Raw genomic sequence first — 18,694 nt, 5'->3', positions numbered from 1 at the left:
TGACTATTAGGACAAAAGAAAAGTTTTTGCACGTTCCTTTGTTGTTTTAAAGAGCCTTTCCTCCATTTAATTATGCCACCAGGTTTCACACTGCGCAGTTTACTACCCCTGTGAAATTACCTTCAAGTTAAACACTAATTGGACATCCAACAAAAATGAAAACCCCCCACAACCATGTTTTTCCTTCTGGTTTCTTATAGGATGTAGCTCCAACACGATCGGGGTCCCAGTTTCATACCACTGATTTATAAAGACACAAAATGAAAACCAGTCCTTTAAAGAAATACAGTACATTCATGCAGCATGTGTTCTAACTTATATCAATAAACCTTTCAACAAATCCATTCTGAACAAGCCTGTGTTTGGGGAGCATTTAATGAGCCTCAGCTTTATTTCAAGCCAAAGGCAATTTTGAGTAAAGTTGAAATAAAGAAAAGTTAAAAAGAAAAGAAAGCCACTAAAACCAAAAATAAAATAAAATATGGGTTCTCATATAATCCTGAGGCTTAAGAAAGCAGAACTTTTCTCACAGATTATTTTCATTCAATAAATAAAGACAGCAGAGCATTTCTGCATGTTTACTTACCCGAGTGCTGGGAGCCCATTTTCACCATGCTATAACCATGGGCCAAGGCCAGCTCAGACAGCAAAGAGAAGAGCACTAGCCCAGGCCTGAGCAGGTACTTGGCCCAAAGCATAGGAAATGGCAAAATGTAATGCTGCTTTTTCATGCCTTAAGTGCACACTTACAGCCCAGAGGGGATCCCACCTCTGGAACCTCATCACCCCCCCAGCTGAGGCTGCAGCTGCAGAAGAGCTTGGTGATCACTGGTGAACATCTGGAGGAGATGACACCCAAGGGCTTGCAGCCCCTCCAGGCATGAGGAGTGGCATTTCCACACCCAGCCATGGTTTTAGAGGTGGCCAGCGTGTGAGCACAGCACTGTCCCACACACCAGCTGGAAGGGAGCTGCACATGGGAGCGAGAGCAACAACCAGCCATGGTCAAGACATGAGGAGCACACTGAGCAAATATCACACTGTCTCTTAAACAAAGAGATCAAAAAAATTAAACCAGAATTCATTTGCATAAAATCCAAATCTTTTGAGCTCTGCATAAACAGAAGACGATTCTGGCTGTGGTTTCCAAAGGAAGCTCTTATCTCCTTTGTGAAATGGGGAAATGGGTGTGCTACTTTGCATGAGGGTGTATACAAATGATGTAAATGAGGAATTTGCTGCATGCAAAAGGCAAAGCGGCCGACAGCTGCCAATCCCCATTCACAGGGACAGATTCCCCAGTCTCTAGCAGGAGGAAGGAGAAGGGAACCAACGTGTTTGCTTCCCAGGGAGGTGAAGCAGGCTCTGAATATTCATAAAATGGCCATTTAGTCATGGGAGTGTTAATTGTCTCTGATTCACAAAACTGTGTGACCTCACCTGCTCCCTGCAACATATGAAAAGGATGTCACATAATGGGAGGAAACCAGATAAGATATTTATCTCACAAGTTTGGGGGGCTTTTTGATGCAGTCTCAAAAGACCTTAGAGTACTGCTGAGCATTTCTTTAATCACTACTCACAAGCACAATAAAGACCAAGCTCAGTGGAGCATATTATTAGACAGATAATAACCCTTACCCAGCCAAGATTTAAATACTGAACTCATCACACACAGGATGAGTTGTCTGGAAAGTTTTGGGTTGCCTTTTTTTTTTTTTATCATCCTAAAAGAACACACAAACCAGAATATGGGCTGGAAGTCCCACAAAAGACTACCCAGACCTACCATGAAATTCATTACCACCACAAACTCATTTGGCTTTGATTCTGAGGACTATGTTTTGCACCAGTAACACAGAGGATAAGGATGAGATATTGCTCCCGTGTGCAATAGTAGCAGAAGTCTTGTCAGAAATTCAAAAGGAAGCAATCACAGCCTTTCTCCAAGCAATACATGAACAGACAATTGTTTGACAACTGTAACTTGACTTCTGAGGAGGCTAGGCAGGAGAAAAGCCATAGAGTTCCTGCAATGACATTTAAATGCAGATTTTGAAATGCACCAGGTGGTACAAGAAAATCACAGAGGGAGTAACCCTTGGAAGATCTATTGAGCTACATGAGAACATAACATAACCAAATCAGCAGAGAAGAGAACCAACTAAATTTGGTTCAGACAGACTGTGTTTCAGTATCGCTCCCAGGCCCCGCCTGTAGCTTCCGTCTTCTCAGCTCCTTTTAAAACGTAGCATGTTGAGTCTGTGCATTTTTTCCCCTGCCAAAAATAATCAACCTGAAAAAAATCCTCCTGAAATCTCAAATCTGCACAGTCTTAGTCACCCTTCTGATCACCCTTTTGTGCAGACAGACTGCACATCAGTGCTATTTTGACAAAAAAAAAGTTACTACTAAAATGGGAAAGTACACACAAATTACATTACTTCCCCACCCTTGAAAACCCACCATCCAAGAATCTTATCACAGAAAAACATATAATTAGACTGTACACTTCTGATGTAAACTGAACTGCTGCTTTCAATGATCACAGCCACTCTTCAAAGCCTCCAAGATTAAAAGAATCTTATCATTCAAATTATTACTTCTTAGGGATGCTCTTATCAAAGTTCCAAGGAAAATTCTAAAAACAGCAGTGATATGAAACCAGGACTGAGCCATATTTTAAATGACACTGGATTTTCTGCCAATTGGCCAATTCACAACTCAGAAAAAGCAAGTGTAGATGAAGACAAAGCTGTTGGCTCTCATAACCTTTACAATATCACAGTAAAAATCTCAACTGTCTCACATATTTATACTAAATGGCAGGTCTAAAATTGAGATTTGTAATTTCACAGCATCAAAATCATCACAGATGGCTACAGTCTATTGCTTCTTTAATCTGTCTTTTCTCCCTTCCTGCTTGTTTCCCCCCCTCCTCCTTTGAGTTAGAAAGATACGTGTTTTATCATAAGGAAATCATAACTAAATCCAAACCACATTTTATTAATGTGTAACAAAACAATTTACATAACAATGACGTGTACAAGTGAAGTTTAAAATTACTTTATATCTCAGCTTTGCCCTAAAGCACTAATTGCCTTAGCCTTGAGATGTGCCACTATTTGGGATAGTCATCTTCCATCAACAATATTCCACATTCATATTCTCCTAAATGGATAGCCACCAACACAGAATATTTGAGGGAGAATAAACAGTAGTAGTAACAGCAAATTTGAATTTTTTGGCATCTAATTCACAGCTACAAGTTCATTTGCAATCAAAGAATCAGAGCTCACCTAAAATTTTTACACATCAGGACCAATTTTGCAGAACTACTGCCATGACACACCTGTGAAGCTTCCCAAATAAATATGGATTTAGTACTTAGCTCCTTTTCCTTCCTGTCCCAGGTTTTTGCATATACACACACACACACTTATGGATGTTCAGTGAGACAATCATCATCAATAAAGTCAACTGAGAAAAAAAAAAAAAAGCAGTCAGAGAGGACAGCTTTTTGTCATCATATTCAAACACCTCCATAACACCGACACAATTTTTTAAAAATCCCATTTGAGGTCAGAAAGTCATTAACTCCCACTACAAGAACTTTAGATATGAAAAGGCTTTCCATTATGCTTCCCACACACACATCAGAAATTAAGCAAAAGAATCTCAAGGAAAAGGTATTATTTAAAAATTGGGAGGGTGAGTGAACTTGAAGCAGCTTGCAGGACAATGCAAGGGCCAGCTGGTCTGTCCCAGCACTGTGTGGCAGGGAGCAGGTCCCAGGAGAGGACAAGGAGCTCCAACCCAGACTGGGGATCTCCCAACAAGTGCAAAGCCCCAGTCCACTGGTCCAAACCATTCCTGCCCACTGAGCTTTTGTTAAACATTTAAGATCTTAATCAATCCTCACTCTGACCCTAGGATCACAGGGGAAGATGGATGAGGAAATGGACAACCTCTGACCTTTCGTTGTATTTGTCCTGCCACAGTCAACCTATTGAAAAACAATCGAGGTGGAACCTGCTCACCAGCTCCAGTCCCAGACCAGCGCCCTTTCACAGCTTTTCCCAAACTCAAAGTCTCTTCCCCTGCCCCCAGTCCTCTGTATCAAAACCACAGGAATCCTCCTCACTTCATCCTCCTCCCCTCCAAAAACCTGTCAGAGCAGAACATTAGCTAAACGATTAAGTTAAGAGGGGAAAGAAAAGGGGAAACCTCATTCAGTAGTGTCAAAGGCCAAACTGCTTTAACAGCCTCACTGGAAACTGGAGAGAAGCTGCACAGTTCTGGTGAGCTTCACAAATTCATCAGGAGAAGCTTCTCAGTTAACTGTTCTGGCTGGAGAATGGCAAATGTGAGAAAAGGAAACCACAAGTAACAGCTGATGAAATGAGTTTAGCACTTTCAATTATGTGCTGGCTCAAACACTCTCAAAATGACTAGCACAGGCCAACTTCACTCTGGAGAGCCCAAGAGACAGAACATTTCTAACACCTTTGGCAATATGGCATCACCTGATCTCCCTTTTAACTGGGAAATGGAGAATTGGGTTTCCTGAGCCCAAACGTCCCCAGATGCAGCTGAGAGCCCTTAGGTAAACTGACAGTCATCCCCAAGGTCTAGTCCAACACTACAAAAATGAATTTAAAAAGCATACCACTATAACCACTGCTCATCAGCAAAACCTCAAGATATTTCCCCCCACGCAGATTTGTTGGACAATCTGCTCACCACATCTGGGCCACTGACACTTAAAAACAGATGATCTGTGTCAGAGCGACCCCAGTATTGACCTAATAGGCTTTGGGAGAAGGTGGAATCATCTCTGTGCAATAAACCAATAAATGCTTCCTCACTTCACTTCCTCCTCTCACAACCCAGCCTGATAAGGTGTCAGGAAGCTTTGCTCAGAAGTTACTGAGCGGTGAGAGACTAACAGCATCTCCCCAGCCACCAAAGGCTCCCCAAGCAGCACCCAGGCAGTGCCACAGCCACAGGTTCACACACTTGGTAACAAACAGGCTTTTGAGTTTCCATCTCACAGGATGGAAAAACCAACCAGAAAAAACAGTATTTTACCCCAGACAGGATGCCCTGTCATTGTGCAGCTCATCTTTCAGTCCTCTGTAATTTCAGCCCATGGCAGTTTTGTTGCCACTATGCCACATTAGGCTTCTGTCATACAGCAAAAACTCAGGAAATTAAGGCTGAAGTTCACACATAGCAGCTCTTTCCTATTAAAATATAATTTTAATGCATAATAGCAAACTTCATATTGACTGTAAATTACCATGTAAAAGAAATCAAGTAGGACATTCAAAAGACACCATTGTCTCAGGAGCCCATCACTTAAGCAGCTGGTTACTTGCTTTGCTAACTTGTTCTCAGTCTCAAGAGGATAAAAATGCTCTAGTAAAAACACACCAAGAAGATAAGGCAAGTGACTCCAAAGAACCTTTTCTAAAAACATGGCTCCAAATCCCTGAAGGAGCTAAGCACCTTCAATTCAGCACCCAGCAAAATTAAGCTCACTGACCTGTGCAAGAAACCATTTAAGTTTGATCTTAATTTATGCTTACATGAGCAAGAATTTCAAAGCAGAGGCTATAGATATTTTATTTATAAACTGTCTTGTCTCCTTCCCTAACCTTCTACAGCTTCTCTATCCAGAAAAGGGAGGCGAAGAGAATATAGGTATTGGGTTTTTTTCTTTTAGGCGAATCTGTCTTCTATACAAACTTTAATCCCTAATTCTGCAGCACACAGGATGGTATGGAGGGGGGGGGGGGGGGTGGAGACTTTTAGCATTTCTAAGAGTATCCTAGCACCTCTATTATTTAACTGACAATAGAGACTCTCTGAGAAATGAAAATATTTAACAAAGGCAGCAGTGTCAAATATCAAAGGGTATTTAGTGCTAAAAATTTGTGACAAGTAAAACACCAAAGATTTCCACTTCCTAAAGTGGGAAAGTAATCCAGCTAAAACTCCTGTCCTGCCTCCCAGACTGGTTCTTAACCGACTGCATTATCCAAAGTCAACTTTGCCAGAATTTCCTGTGTTTAACAAAGTTCCCTTGAAAGATTTGTCTCTTCAAACAATGGTAGCTCAACTGCACTGCTTTGCAGTCATCCATATTTTGGTGACTATCACGAGCCAAATCAAATTTAGGCATCTGCTAGAAAACGTGTTTCACCTTCTGCCTATTACAACAGTATCATTTGTTTTGCATTATAGAATTCTTAGTCTTGCCACCTGGAGCTATTGGACTTCTTCATTAAACCCCTCTGTCCCACCACATCCCACAGGGCTGCTAATCACTGGCTTTAGTCCATTTACTCTCATCTCTGATTCAATTATGCATTCCACTAAGCCCTAATGAACAGTACAATATGGCTCATCCTACCTTGGCATTCTCCGTTGCGCTCCTCATAGCCAGCATTGCACAAGCAGTTGCCAATGGGCACCAGCCATTCACCATCTGCCCCACAGTACATTTTTGGCACATCCTTCTCTTCCGAGTTGTTGACACAGGAGCCACGAACCTCCACCAGAGAGGAGGTGTCAGCCCCAGTAATGGTGTCTGGAAACTGCGCCAGGTTCCGAACCGTCAGCGGGCACTTCTTATAGAACACACGGACAGAGACCAAAGCAATGCAGGCACCGACGTCCTGGAAAGCCAAATAAAACCCCTTCTTGCTGAGTGGTCCCACGTCCCGGATCTCTGTATTCAGCTTCATGATCCTGTCACCAATGTCCACCTGGGTGAAGCTCTCATCAGCAGCAATGGTGTCAATCTTGGCAAACTGGCTCTCGCGAATAAAACGCTCTTTATCGTTGTTTGATTCGTAGTAATAAAGGTTGAAAGTCTCTTTGCAAGTTCCCATGACACCCGGCAGGCTGTTGCAGTCTCTTAGTGTGAACTTGATTTCAATATAAACCCTCTGAGCCCCCTCTCGGGGAATCCAATCAGTTCGTAACCAATTATTCTGACTGGGCTCCATCACGTTGCAGACTTGATAGGTGCGGATAGGAGTGTTCTTCTCATCCATGATGCTCACTTCCTCCCACTGCAGGGAGGAAAAGGGGAAGAAAAATACGTCAATATTAAAAGGAACAACAGAGCTTCACAACAAACAATATGCACTTGTTCCATTACAGGGAAACAAACAGACCAAAAAACAACCCAGCAGACCAAGCCATAGCCAGGACTTCAACTACTTGGACATTAAAGGAAGCATCTGTTCAGGAGAAACAAATTCCAAATCCCTCGAGGAACAAGCACATGTTTTAAGGGCCCCCTGAACCAATCCAAGAATGCTACCTCGGCTGACTAGGGTTATTTGCAGTACAGTTCAGCCTACAGACCACTGCCTGGAGCAGGGCTACACACAGAACTTTACTGACCCACAGAGCAGCACTGACCTGCAGTGCTCTCTCTGCAGCAGACATCTCATGGACTCTGCCTTGCACCTGGGAATATCCAACAGGTGACACAGCGTGACTTAGTCACACAGAGTGACATCCACATTTCAGGCATCACTACCACATATTTTCAAAACTCTTGAGCCATCCCTTATTATTTCTCTAAGCTGCCAACTACTTTCCTGGGCTACCAATGTCCCAGACAGACTCAGTAAATTCTGCTTTGGAGCTGGGCAGAAATAGCTGTCTACAAAGAACTGGGTCCTTAACTTAGGTAGCTCTTAGAAAAGGAAAAACAGGTAAAGAGACAACATCATCAGTCTACCAGGAACATCACCATAACTTTGTTATCCAAACAGAGTTTCTTACTAGTGGGACGGTAAAAAAAGAAATACTACACATTTTTTCTGGAGGAAATGTCAGGGAACAGCTAAATTGATATTATCAAAATCCCAAAAGGGTTAGCAGAGAGGGAAAGTGCTGAAAGATCAGGATAGCAGCATTCTTCAGAATTGTTACACCCCTCAAATCAAGTTCAGGCATCTTCAGAAGTGCCAACCAGGCAACATGATTATGAAACAACAACAACAAGTGTAATCCAAGGTGGGTATGGAAGGAGGAGAGGCAGGAGTTCAGCACAATGAATTCAGAAAAGGAAAGCATACATACTCAACAGTTCTGAAAAAAAATGGTCAAAGTATCATCACAGACAGAAGAAAGTTTATCACAGTGCTCTACTGGTGGGAGAGAAGGGAAAGTAGGGGCATTAAGAAAAGAAATTTCTCCAGGAAATAAAACCAGCAAAACCATAGCACTTCAATTTATATTATTCAATTTATCCTTCCCTATAACAATATTAGATAATGATATGCTGACTAGGTTTGCAAGCAATACAATGAAGCACATAAAATTATCCTTAGAAAACAGTAATAACTTTAAAGAGACTTTTCAGAAGTGCTTTTCAGAACTACTGAAGCCATAGCTTTGATAAACAGAAGCCTTCTTAAGATGAAGGGGCTTCTTGTATAATATCCTGCATTCTTCTCACAAGGATTGCTCTTATGCAAGTGATTTTTACTTAAAAAGCTTCCAGCTTAGCTGAATCCGTTTATAGAATGACAGCAGTTAGCACCATGAGTCACTAGGAGCAGAAAGAATAATATTTTATTTGCTGCCTAGAGATAACTGCAAATTAAAATGAAGGAGGGGGGAAATCAATACTCAGCATGTCACTCCTTTCCAGAGAAAAGGAAGAAATAAATCTTAAAAAGTAATCTATCAATGTAAAGTGTAACATGTTATTAGAAAGACAGACTTGTTTAATTTAGAGCACCACAGAGCTAGTGTACTGTTACAATGTTGTCTTTATGATCCATCACTCTCCATTCCGCTTATCTTCAGATTGACTATGCTACCAATATTGTGTGTGGTACAAGAGAAAGGAAGAAGCAGAGGGAAATAATACTTGTTGATGGGATTTCCTTTAGTGCATTTACACAATGGAGGATGCTGCTAGAGGATTCAATAGCGAGACCGCTGAGGTCAACAGACACACAGCAACTGAATTCAGCAAGTTTTTGGATCGCGTTCTCAACACACCCATCTGCTGACCAACACACAAATGTACAGAGCTGGGCTTCTATTCCATTAACACACAAATACAAAACAAACCCAAGTGCATCTTTCTGACAGAGTTCAAAATAACTACAGCTCAAAATATCCAGCCACTGTAAATTTCTTGTGACTCTAAGTATGCGGTCAAAGCTGTAACTTTTTGCTTTCAAGCTGAAATTAAATTTAATAATTCAGCTCTTCCCACAGTTTAATGATGCAGATTAAAATATTCTGGGCACAAAACCTGCTTTTCAACTGTGAAATGCAAGAATAAATCATTAATTACATTTATAATGCAATTCATTAATTCTTTCGGGGCTACTATACAGCTAGTCACTGCTAAATGACTAAATCTTTATCTCCAGCCCTTCTTATCCACACAACCCTCACACCCCAGGAACAGTGTGGTTCAGATCTAGAAAAATACCTTTTTTTAATAGACAATAAAGTATATACAGTTAAAGAAAAACACTGAAGGACAAATTCTTCCCAGGAAGATAAAGGAATTTGTTTCTGCTGCTTGAAATAAATCTGCAGCATACAAAGTAAAGTAAATGCTTTCCAAGCACTGTATCTCAGAAACAGACCATGTACTCTTAAATTTTTCACTACAGGCTTAAAAATAGAACACACATATGTAGGTTTAGTGAAACGAGTCACGTCCACAATAAGAGCGCACATTTTTCCTTCTCAAGCTTGCATGGCGCTTTCAGAAAAAGCATGTGGAGAAAGGGGCAATCCAACAGCCATTAATAATACACAGCTGTCCTCTGATCATTGATTCCACTGCCGACTTATTAAAACTTGTATTTTAGGTTCTGTTTTAATATACAGTGTAGATATTCCTTGGAGAGCCGTCCGAAAGACCCCATCTCATTAACCAACACTTCCAGGGTGTAGGATTAACAAGGAAGCCCAACTCTCCCTGAGATAGAGCTGTACCTTTCCACGCTGTCAAAAGATGAGGGCAATTGCCTGCAATCAGCGCTGAATGTGCACCGTGGGCGCTGCCAGAGGCCTGCCAATCACATCCTCACTCTCTGGAAAACCAAGTTTCAGGGACAGCACAGTGTGCTCAGGCGGAGCACAAGCCAGGACTGTCGTCAAGTTCACCCAGAACAACAATGGGGGAGAAAAACAATCCCCCATTCTCCCATGTTATGGTTATTCAGAGCTTATGCATAATGCATCACCAGCCAACGCAGCCTCGGATTCCTTCCGCTCACTGCTGTTTCCTTAGCTCTGCTTCTTCTAATTACGAGCGGGAACGCACACAAAAAAAAAAAAAAAAAAGTAAATTTGTAGGTTCCTGAAGAATCCAGTGCTTTGTTGTGCACAGGTCCTGATCTTTCAGCATTTTCCTTTTTCAGACACTTTGACTTAGTTACTTCTGCTTAAGGATTCCAAGCTGCTTTTACTCCTTTAATATTAAAAGGATTTGGGATTTTTTTTTACATTCATGCTTAGTGTGCATTGTTGGCATTTTTGCTTAAATTGTTCATATGAAGAAAGAAAAAGCCTTTCTAATTGCTTATTAAAAGAAAGTCCCATGAAGTACAGTCTCCTTCAGATCCCAGCAATTCCAGAGTCCAACATATGAAGGAGTTTCCCAGAGAGGCACTGGGCACCCTGTAGGTCGGGGCACAGATGAGGGAGCAGCAAGTAGCATCCAATAATATAAAGCTAAACCAGAAATTAAAGCTACCTCGTGTGCAATTCTCTAAGCAAAGGGACTCTAAGCCCAGCAATGAACCTCTTAACGTCATCACATCAGCACTGGGCAGTGCATTCGAGCAGCCTTCTGTTCAATACAATAATTGTAAAAGTACATGAAAAAGAAACTCCAAGGAATCACAGTCAAGCACTGGGTGCTGCAGTTTATCTGTTCAGAAACCAAAACAGACGATGTTTACACCCTGAAACAGGACAACTGTCCCATCACAACAAAAGGTCTATCGTGTATATTGATCCATACTCCTTCATCCAGAAATAGAACAGCAATTGCGCTGAATATCTCCCAGCCGAGACAGTCCACAGATAAAATAATAGCAGTCAAGAATGCCAATTCAGTCAGCAGATCATATTTCTTGTTGGTATTTCAGTTTTAAATAGGCATCTAAGCCCAGGCCTCAACCAATCTCTTAATTCTGAAACCTCTTTTCTGCCCTTTTGGTTTCCACTTATTCCATGACAGAACTATCCAAAGGGAGTATAGAGTTTCTCCAACAAAGAGTAATTCACTTGGTAAGCCGGGGAAGAAATATGACCTCCTCACCGCAATCAACAATAATCGAGCCATTAGGACTCTCTGAAAGTTACTAATCACCCCCTTTACCCTTTTGATCAGATAGCGGTTTAAAACTTACCCCTCCTTCCAGGGGACTTGCTATCCACCCCAGTTCTCCCTGAACCGATCTGGAATCCAGCAAGGTAACTGCAGAAAGGTACAAATAAAAGAGATTAAATTCCAGCTGCCAAAAGGCAATACTAAAATAAATGGTTTACCTGAACGTTTCCATATGTGCGGCGCACATCGCATCCACCTTCCACTTGAAATGAAATGTTATTTCCGAACGCGCCAATATCTTAGAAACACTTCGAAACTGTCACGGAGGAACCGCGTGTTTGCTTCCCGGCGCACTGGAGCCGCTCAGGGGCGCGGAGGAGTCCCGGCACACCTGCGAGAGACGCCGGAGCGCCTCTCGGAGCGCTGCCCCGGCGCTGGGCACCGCACCTCCTGCCGCCCGGGACACCGCGCCCGCACGCCAGCCGTGGGCTCAAAGTCGGTACTTTCCGAGACCCCGGCAGCACGGCAAGGCACCGAGAGATCGGGTCGGGCTCCCGAGGCGACCGGCGCCGCACGCCCACAGCGCGGGACAGCAGCGCGCTTCTCCCGCGGAGCCGCCGCCGGACCGTCCCGCAGAACGGGCTGAACCGGGGCCCTGGGGAACGCCGCGGAGCCGCCGAGCGCTCCCGGGAGAATCAGTTCCATGAGCCGCCCTCCGACCCGGGGCCGCTCCGGCGCCGCTCGCGGGAGCGCGGCACCTCGGCGGCCCGGCCCGGCCGGGGCAGCGGCGGCGCGGGGGGACGCGCGGGGCAGGCGGCGGCCGCTCCGCTCCGCCCCGCGACACCTGTGCCGGCACCGCGGGCGGCCCCGGCAGCGCCGCTCGGGCAGGTCCGCGGCCGCCGGACGGGCAGCGAGCGGCCGGGGCGGCGCGGGGCAAGCGCCGTCCCGGCGGCGAGCGGAGCGGCGAGGCGGGGAAGGGACGGGACAGCACCGCTGCCCGCCCGGGGATACCGAACTTCGCCCCTGGCGCCCCGCCGGGAGAACGCGCAGCCCGGCCGCCGGCAAGCCTCACCTTCGTTGGCGGGATAGACCCGAGAGCCGGTGACGGCGCCGCAGACGCCGACGAGGAGCGGGAGGAGTGCGCAGATCGGGACCCCGGCCATGCCGCCGCCGCCGCGCTCCGGCCGCGCTATCCCAGCGGAATAACTGCCTACATGGGGCGCGCGGCGCGCGCTAGACATTGCCAAGGGGGCGGGGCCTGCCCGTCCGTCAGCCGCCGCCGCCAATCGCCGCCCGCTCCGCGCCGCGCGCCCCGCCCCGCCCCGCCCCGCGCGCGCGGGGAGCGGGGCCGGGCGCTGCGGGGCGCTCCGGCGGGGCCGTGTGGGGAGCGCTGCCCCGAGCGGGCGGCGACGGCGGGCGGCTTGCGGCCGGCGGGCGCTCCGCGGGGCTCTCCGACCGTAACAGTGTCCGAACTCCGAAAGATGATGGAAAAGGCGAAAAGACAAAGTGAGGAGAGGCAGAGAGGCGGGGGAGCCGCGGCCACGGAGCGCACACGGACCTGCCCCGCGCCGAGTCCGCCGCGGCCCCGCGTCCCGGGAGCGTCCCGGGAGCGTCCCGGGAGCTGCCGCCGCCCCGGCCGGCTCTGCCCGGCCCGGCGCTACCGTTGAGCAACAGCGCCACCTGGCGGGAGCAGCGGTTCCCGCGGCAGCGGCTCCCCGGGGCCGGGCACAGACGGACCGGGAGGGACCGGGACGGGCAGAGATGGACAGGGATGGGTAGGGACGGACAGGGATGTGCAGGGATGGGTAGGGGCGGACAGGGATGTGCAGGGATGGGCAGTGCGGGCGGCTGCTCTCAGCGGCGCGTCCCTTGTGAGCGGCAGAGGCCGGGCCCCGGCGCTCTCCGCGAAGGTGCCAGTCGTTCACGCTTTTATGCGCCGGGGCAGCGGCTGGGCGGGGCGGGCTGGCGGGAAAGCCGGGTTCGGAGCGATTCCCTCTGAGCGCTAAGATCCACCGGGACGCAGAAGCTCGTGCACATCCCCCTCGTCCACAGCCGTACACGGGACGCGTCCCCCCGAGCCGCGCCCGGACACCTGTGTTGGCTGATGCCCTTAGGCTGTCCCCGCGAACCTGCGCTGTGCAGCCGCAGCCGCGCTTTGCTTTGAACGCTCCGAACACCTGGCTTCTTAAAAAATACTCCCTAAATGCGCCTTGACAACAAAATCCTAGTTTTTAGAAGCCCGCTAAGCCTTGGGTGGGTCAGGCAGCGTCAGTGGGCTGAGCACCGTCCTTGAACAGACCGTACTCACAGAGCAGCCCCCGGACCTGTCTGTCTGTCCGGCCGTCCCAGCCGCCTGCCGGGACAGCGCTGCGGGACCGGGGGAAACCGAGCAGTTCCGCCGCTGCCCGCCCCGTGATGCTCCGTCCGTCGGCCGCTATCGGTACCGCTGCCTGAGCCTCGGGGAGCTCCAGAAGCGGCGGCTCCCGCAGCGCCTCCCTCTTCGGGCGCCGCGTCCTCCGCGCTCCCATCCGCGGCTCTCGGCGGCAGCGCTGCCTCAGTTTCCCGCAGATTCGGAGGCGGTAGCAGCCCGCCTTGTCCCGTGGGGGCAGCTCCCTCGCTCCCGCGGCTCCCTCTCGGCACTCCCCTCGCTCCGTGCGGGACACAGCTCCTTCCCCCGGCTGCGTGCCAGCACCCCGGACTCGAGGAATCGCGCCCACACTCTCCGAGGATTTTTCCTCCGTCTAGGCAAAAACGAATCCTTGCCAGAGTTAGCTGTAGCTGCCGCACAGAAGCCCTTTGCAGGCTCGATTAGCTAAAAAAAATATTTTGAATGCGACTTAAAGTTTGACTAACAATTCTGTGCATCAGGAAACACGCCTGCTCAGAATCTGCTGTTTTCTCTTTAAATCATTCTACTTTTCCCCAAATCCAAATATCTCTGAAATATAATACAAACACGGCCTTACTGACACTTTTTGCTTAAAACATAGAGTGTCTTTCACCTGGTTTAATTTCAGGTCAATATCTTGGGAGGATGCATTTTTTTGGCTCTTAAAACTGCTGTTAAGAAGGTTTGGTAACACAGTATTTACAATGTGGTTCCTATTTCTGAGGCTCAGATTGTTTTCCTTAGCCTTGAACATTTCTTTTGGAGCTCCCACTGGCAGAACCTTAAAGATAACCCTCCAAAGATAGCTGGTGTGTTTTTCTCTTTCCCTACAAAATAAATCTTTTAAGCGGTTGCTTGGATAATGGGAGTTAGAAAACAGTGTAGCACAGTCAATGCAACTGTTGAAACTTGTACTTCCTGACTTTAATTATCTTCAAGAATTCTTGGCCTAATGAGAAGGAAGAAAAGGTTTAGTGCCGTTTTTATTATTTACACAGAAATATAGGCAGTCCTCAATTAAAACTATCTGAATGTTCTTTTCACATCTTTGATGCCTCTGACGGATCTACTACTAGTCGGGATAAACTTTATGGGAATGGTGAAGCATCAAAATGTCTTATTTTTTTAATTAAAGTTATTTTTGTGGCAATGCCAGAAGACTCAGTCGTCATTAAAAATATATAAAATGCTTTGAAACCTTAAAAATTTTTCTGAATTTTAATGCAACTTTAATTTGTTAAAAAATTCAAATAAAATAAACTCAGACAATGTAAAAAAAGGCCTGCAAATGTCATAAAATAAAATGTTTGCAATCCTACCAAAGCTACTATATTTTGGCTCCAGTATGTGGGGTTTTTTTAAGAAGTCTTGCCAAAATAATCACAATTTCCTTACTTTGTGTCATTTCAACGAATCCTAAAAGCCCAGCTTGGTTTTAACAGATGTCATTGATACTTGGACTAAATCCTGTTCTCGGCTTCAGCCAATAACTCCACCCTTCAACAAAGTATCTGACATCAAAATTTATTCCTTAAAATTTTGTTACAGCTGTTGGAGCTGTTATATTTGTCTTAAACGCCTATTACCTGAGCAGCCTGTGCTGCTGCCAACCTGACAACTTATGTTATTGTAACTCACTATCAGGAGTGATTTGGCTTTGATGGGAACTAATCATGTTTGCACCATCATCAAGCTTACACCATTTAAACGGTCAATTTAATGCAGCTCAATAAAGCACAGCCAGCGTCTCTGGTATTTGTCTCAGAGCTTGTATTTGTCTCAGTTCCTCGGTGAAATTGTATTCACTTGCAGCAGACGTTGTAATAATTATGACAGCGTGTTAAATGTTTGATCCTGTCTGCTTCAGAGAGGTCAGCCCCAGCCGAATTATTTAGAGATCAGGACTTGAGCGGTACAGACAAACAGGCACATGAACACACAAACACAGACCCTCTGAGAAACTGTAAATCATCTTGAAATGTAAGGACTGAAATATTGTTGTATTTCTTACTCAGTCACAATTTGTTCTCCTCGTATTTTAAAGCACTGAGGGAATATATTAGTGTATAAATAATTGGGCACTGACACAAGGGCGTTGTCTTGGATGTATCTCTGTAGTTAATATAATTTCTAGCAGAACACTGAATGGATATCAAATGTCTCACACACATGTATGCTTATACATACAGAGTTGCTTTATGTTTTTTCCAATCACAAACACAACATTTGTAAGTTACTTTAAGCCCCTGAAAGGGCTGTGGTTTTGGATGAACAGTCGGTTCTATTTTTACTTTATCTTTTCATTCTCCATTTTTCTATGTCCACCTACTCATGCTCGTCCATCTCCCCAGAAGCTTTTTGCTGTCAGTCAAGTGACAACCTCAGTAGGAAGCGCTGTGTGTTCATGGGCCTCCTGTGGCCCAGCACTACATTTAGAAGGGGGAAAAGGAAAAAAAAAAAAAAAAAAAAAAGGAAAAATAAGAAAGCAGGGGGAGAAAGCACAAGCTCTTCCTTTAATATGCAATTCCACAGCCTGCAGGAAAAATTCATCCGTCTCCTCTGAAAAGCCTTTTCCTACAAAAATGCAATCCTCTTTACTCCACTCCCACACAACTTCCACACTGCTTGGGTATTTGCAAAAGAGTGTAAAATAACCCCAGGAAGTGTAAGACTCACACACAGAGTCTCATTGTCAAAGGAAATAATGCCCCAAAGGTGCACCTTTATCAGGCTTGGCACCAGTCAGTCACTGCCAGCTCCTTCCCAGTACAAGTGCTCAGATGTGCCCAGCCTTTCCCTCCCTGGATTTACTGATTCTTTTGGATCTGTGAGTATTAAACATTTGCCAGTAGATTACTTGACAAAATTTATTGCTAGCTATTTCAGAATAACAGCTTTTATTTGATATGTATAAGATTTCATTCCTCAGGTCATGTTTGCTTTAGATGAAGTTGCAGGCTGTAATACAAAAAAGCTGTAGCAGGAGAACATCTCCATGAAGGTAAATATGCATTTCTATAAACATCAAGTTGGCAGAATGATTTTGTTTCATCTGGGATTAGCAGGAGTTTTGCTGTTGACCTCAATAAGAAAAGGATCAGGTTTATAGCTCACTTGCAAATCCACTCTGCAAAAAAAAGTGAGCTTTAGGCACTGTAGATTATTTACATTTCCTATTGTTAATCGTGATCATCACCACAAGATTTTCCTATTCATTACTGCCTCGATGCTGATTACAGGACCTGTGACAGTGTCTTTATTCAGAGCAGGCACACGGCGTGACTTGACAATATACAGACAGACAGATGCATAGATTTTTTGCCTTTTCTAAGCAGCAGTGCTAAGGGAAAGTAGAGAAGCGTAAGTGAAATGTAACAGGATTTTAATCACAATTGAAAGAGTATCTTTTATTACATTGGTCCTGGCAACACAACTCAAATCTCATAGTTAGTCTAAAATGGATAATATGCCATTACCAGGTCTGTGAAAAGAAATCCTATCAGCAAAGCTATTTACAAATCCAGGAGTGTTTACAATGCAGATTATGTTTCCTAAAACAAATAAACCTAAAAGGGCACTGGCAAAAGGTAAAATCAGTATGGATGAAGCAGAGAAATAAATGCATCAAAATGTCAGAACAGGAATTACAGCTTTTCACTGAATGAGCAGATCAAATGTAAGCAATGCAAGCTCCCACCTCTGCAGCAGAGGTGTTGGCTTAGCTCACTGCAGCTCTCACCCTCAGCAAGGCTGGGGGCAAGCAGGGACCTGCAGGATTTTCCTGTGAAAGTGTGACCAATAAACCCGAGCAAATAACTGTATAAGGCTGCCGGTTGTTTGCAGTGCACAGATGCTTGGCAACCTGGAGAGGAATGTGCCTGCCCACGTTTCATTGAAAGGTTATTTAAAGCTGTGGAGGTTAACAGACACCTTAATTATTACAAACTGCTTTCGAATATCTCCCTTTTTGTACTGCCTGTCCTCGGCAGCTGTGCTTCTTACTCAGGATCATTTGGGAGTGGCGTCAGCTTCCAGAAATTAAAATTTGTCGGGATGGTGATGTTGGCCTGGCGCAGGAGCGGTGCCGGTGGCAGGAGAGCTCTGGCAGGGCCAGGGCCACCAGCCGGAGGGGACATGCAGGGACAGCCTCCTCCCAAGGGCTCCGTGTGCCATCAATAATGAAACAAACGTCAGCCAAAGAGCCTCTGCCAGAACGCGTGGGGAATCCGCCTGTAGCAGCTTCAGAGGAGCCTCAGCTGAATTGGAAAGGTAAAGCTGGAACTACAAACTGCATCCAGACTTCCTTAAAAGCACCCACACATTTTTCTGCACTGGGAAAAACAATCAGTCAGGCAGACTTGGATTTTGTCTGTCAAGAATAGGGTCGCAGTTTAAGATTCTGAACCAGATTCTGGCCTGTTCTAAAGTAAGGTTGAATTTTACCAGCAGCTTAGCTACTAAACTTTAATATGTAGGCAGAATTGGGCCCTTCGTGTGAAAACAGAAAAAATCTAAAATTAATATAAATTAAAATGAAGTGCTTCCCAGATTTTTTTTCATACTGGAATTTTAGGTTTCCTGCCATAATTTACTAGAGGTATTACTAAAAAAAATAAAGCATTACTTTAATTGCACCAGTAAAAGTTCAGTATAAACAAAGATAATTTTTGCGCAAAAATCTTTGAATTGTCTTTTTTGTAAAACTGTCAAAAGAATAGAGTGCCAGAGCTCTAATTCATTTTTATTCTGTGTTCGGAGACAGTGATCTTTTCAGAGATTATTTATGCAATGATGGTACCAATCAAACTGCATCAGAGACAGGTTCCCTACAGAGCACTGAAGCTTTCTGGCACTTCTAATAGAGTGTAAATTCTAATTAACTCAGATTAAACCATCCTATCTGAGATGGTCTACCCATTATTATGAACAAAATACTGGCAACCATATAGGAGAAAACTGTGTAAAGT

The 18,694-nt window shown here is 45.2% G+C and overlaps 1 protein-coding gene across 1 annotated transcript in view; it reads right to left on the bottom strand.

The window, feature by feature from the left end:
• EPHA4 (EPH receptor A4) overlaps positions 1 to 12,501 on the bottom strand; it is a 104,319-nt gene extending 91,818 nt beyond the window's left edge. Inside the window, exons 1-3 of the mRNA XM_053951474.1 lie at positions 12,411 to 12,501; positions 11,418 to 11,485; positions 6,419 to 7,082 (exon numbers count right to left, since the gene is read on the bottom strand). Of these exons, the coding sequence (XP_053807449.1) occupies positions 6,419 to 7,082; positions 11,418 to 11,485; positions 12,411 to 12,501 (823 nt within the window). The remainder of the gene's footprint in view (positions 1 to 6,418; positions 7,083 to 11,417; positions 11,486 to 12,410) is intronic.
• Positions 12,502 to 18,694: the final 6,193 nt, after the last annotated feature.

The sequence above is a fragment of the Vidua chalybeata genome, chromosome 10, assembly GCF_026979565.1.
Source record: "Vidua chalybeata isolate OUT-0048 chromosome 10, bVidCha1 merged haplotype, whole genome shotgun sequence".
NCBI classification, from domain to species: domain Eukaryota; kingdom Metazoa; phylum Chordata; class Aves; order Passeriformes; family Viduidae; genus Vidua; species Vidua chalybeata.
Note: the sequence above shows the minus strand (reverse complement) of the source record. Positions and strands in the feature narration are given on the sequence as shown.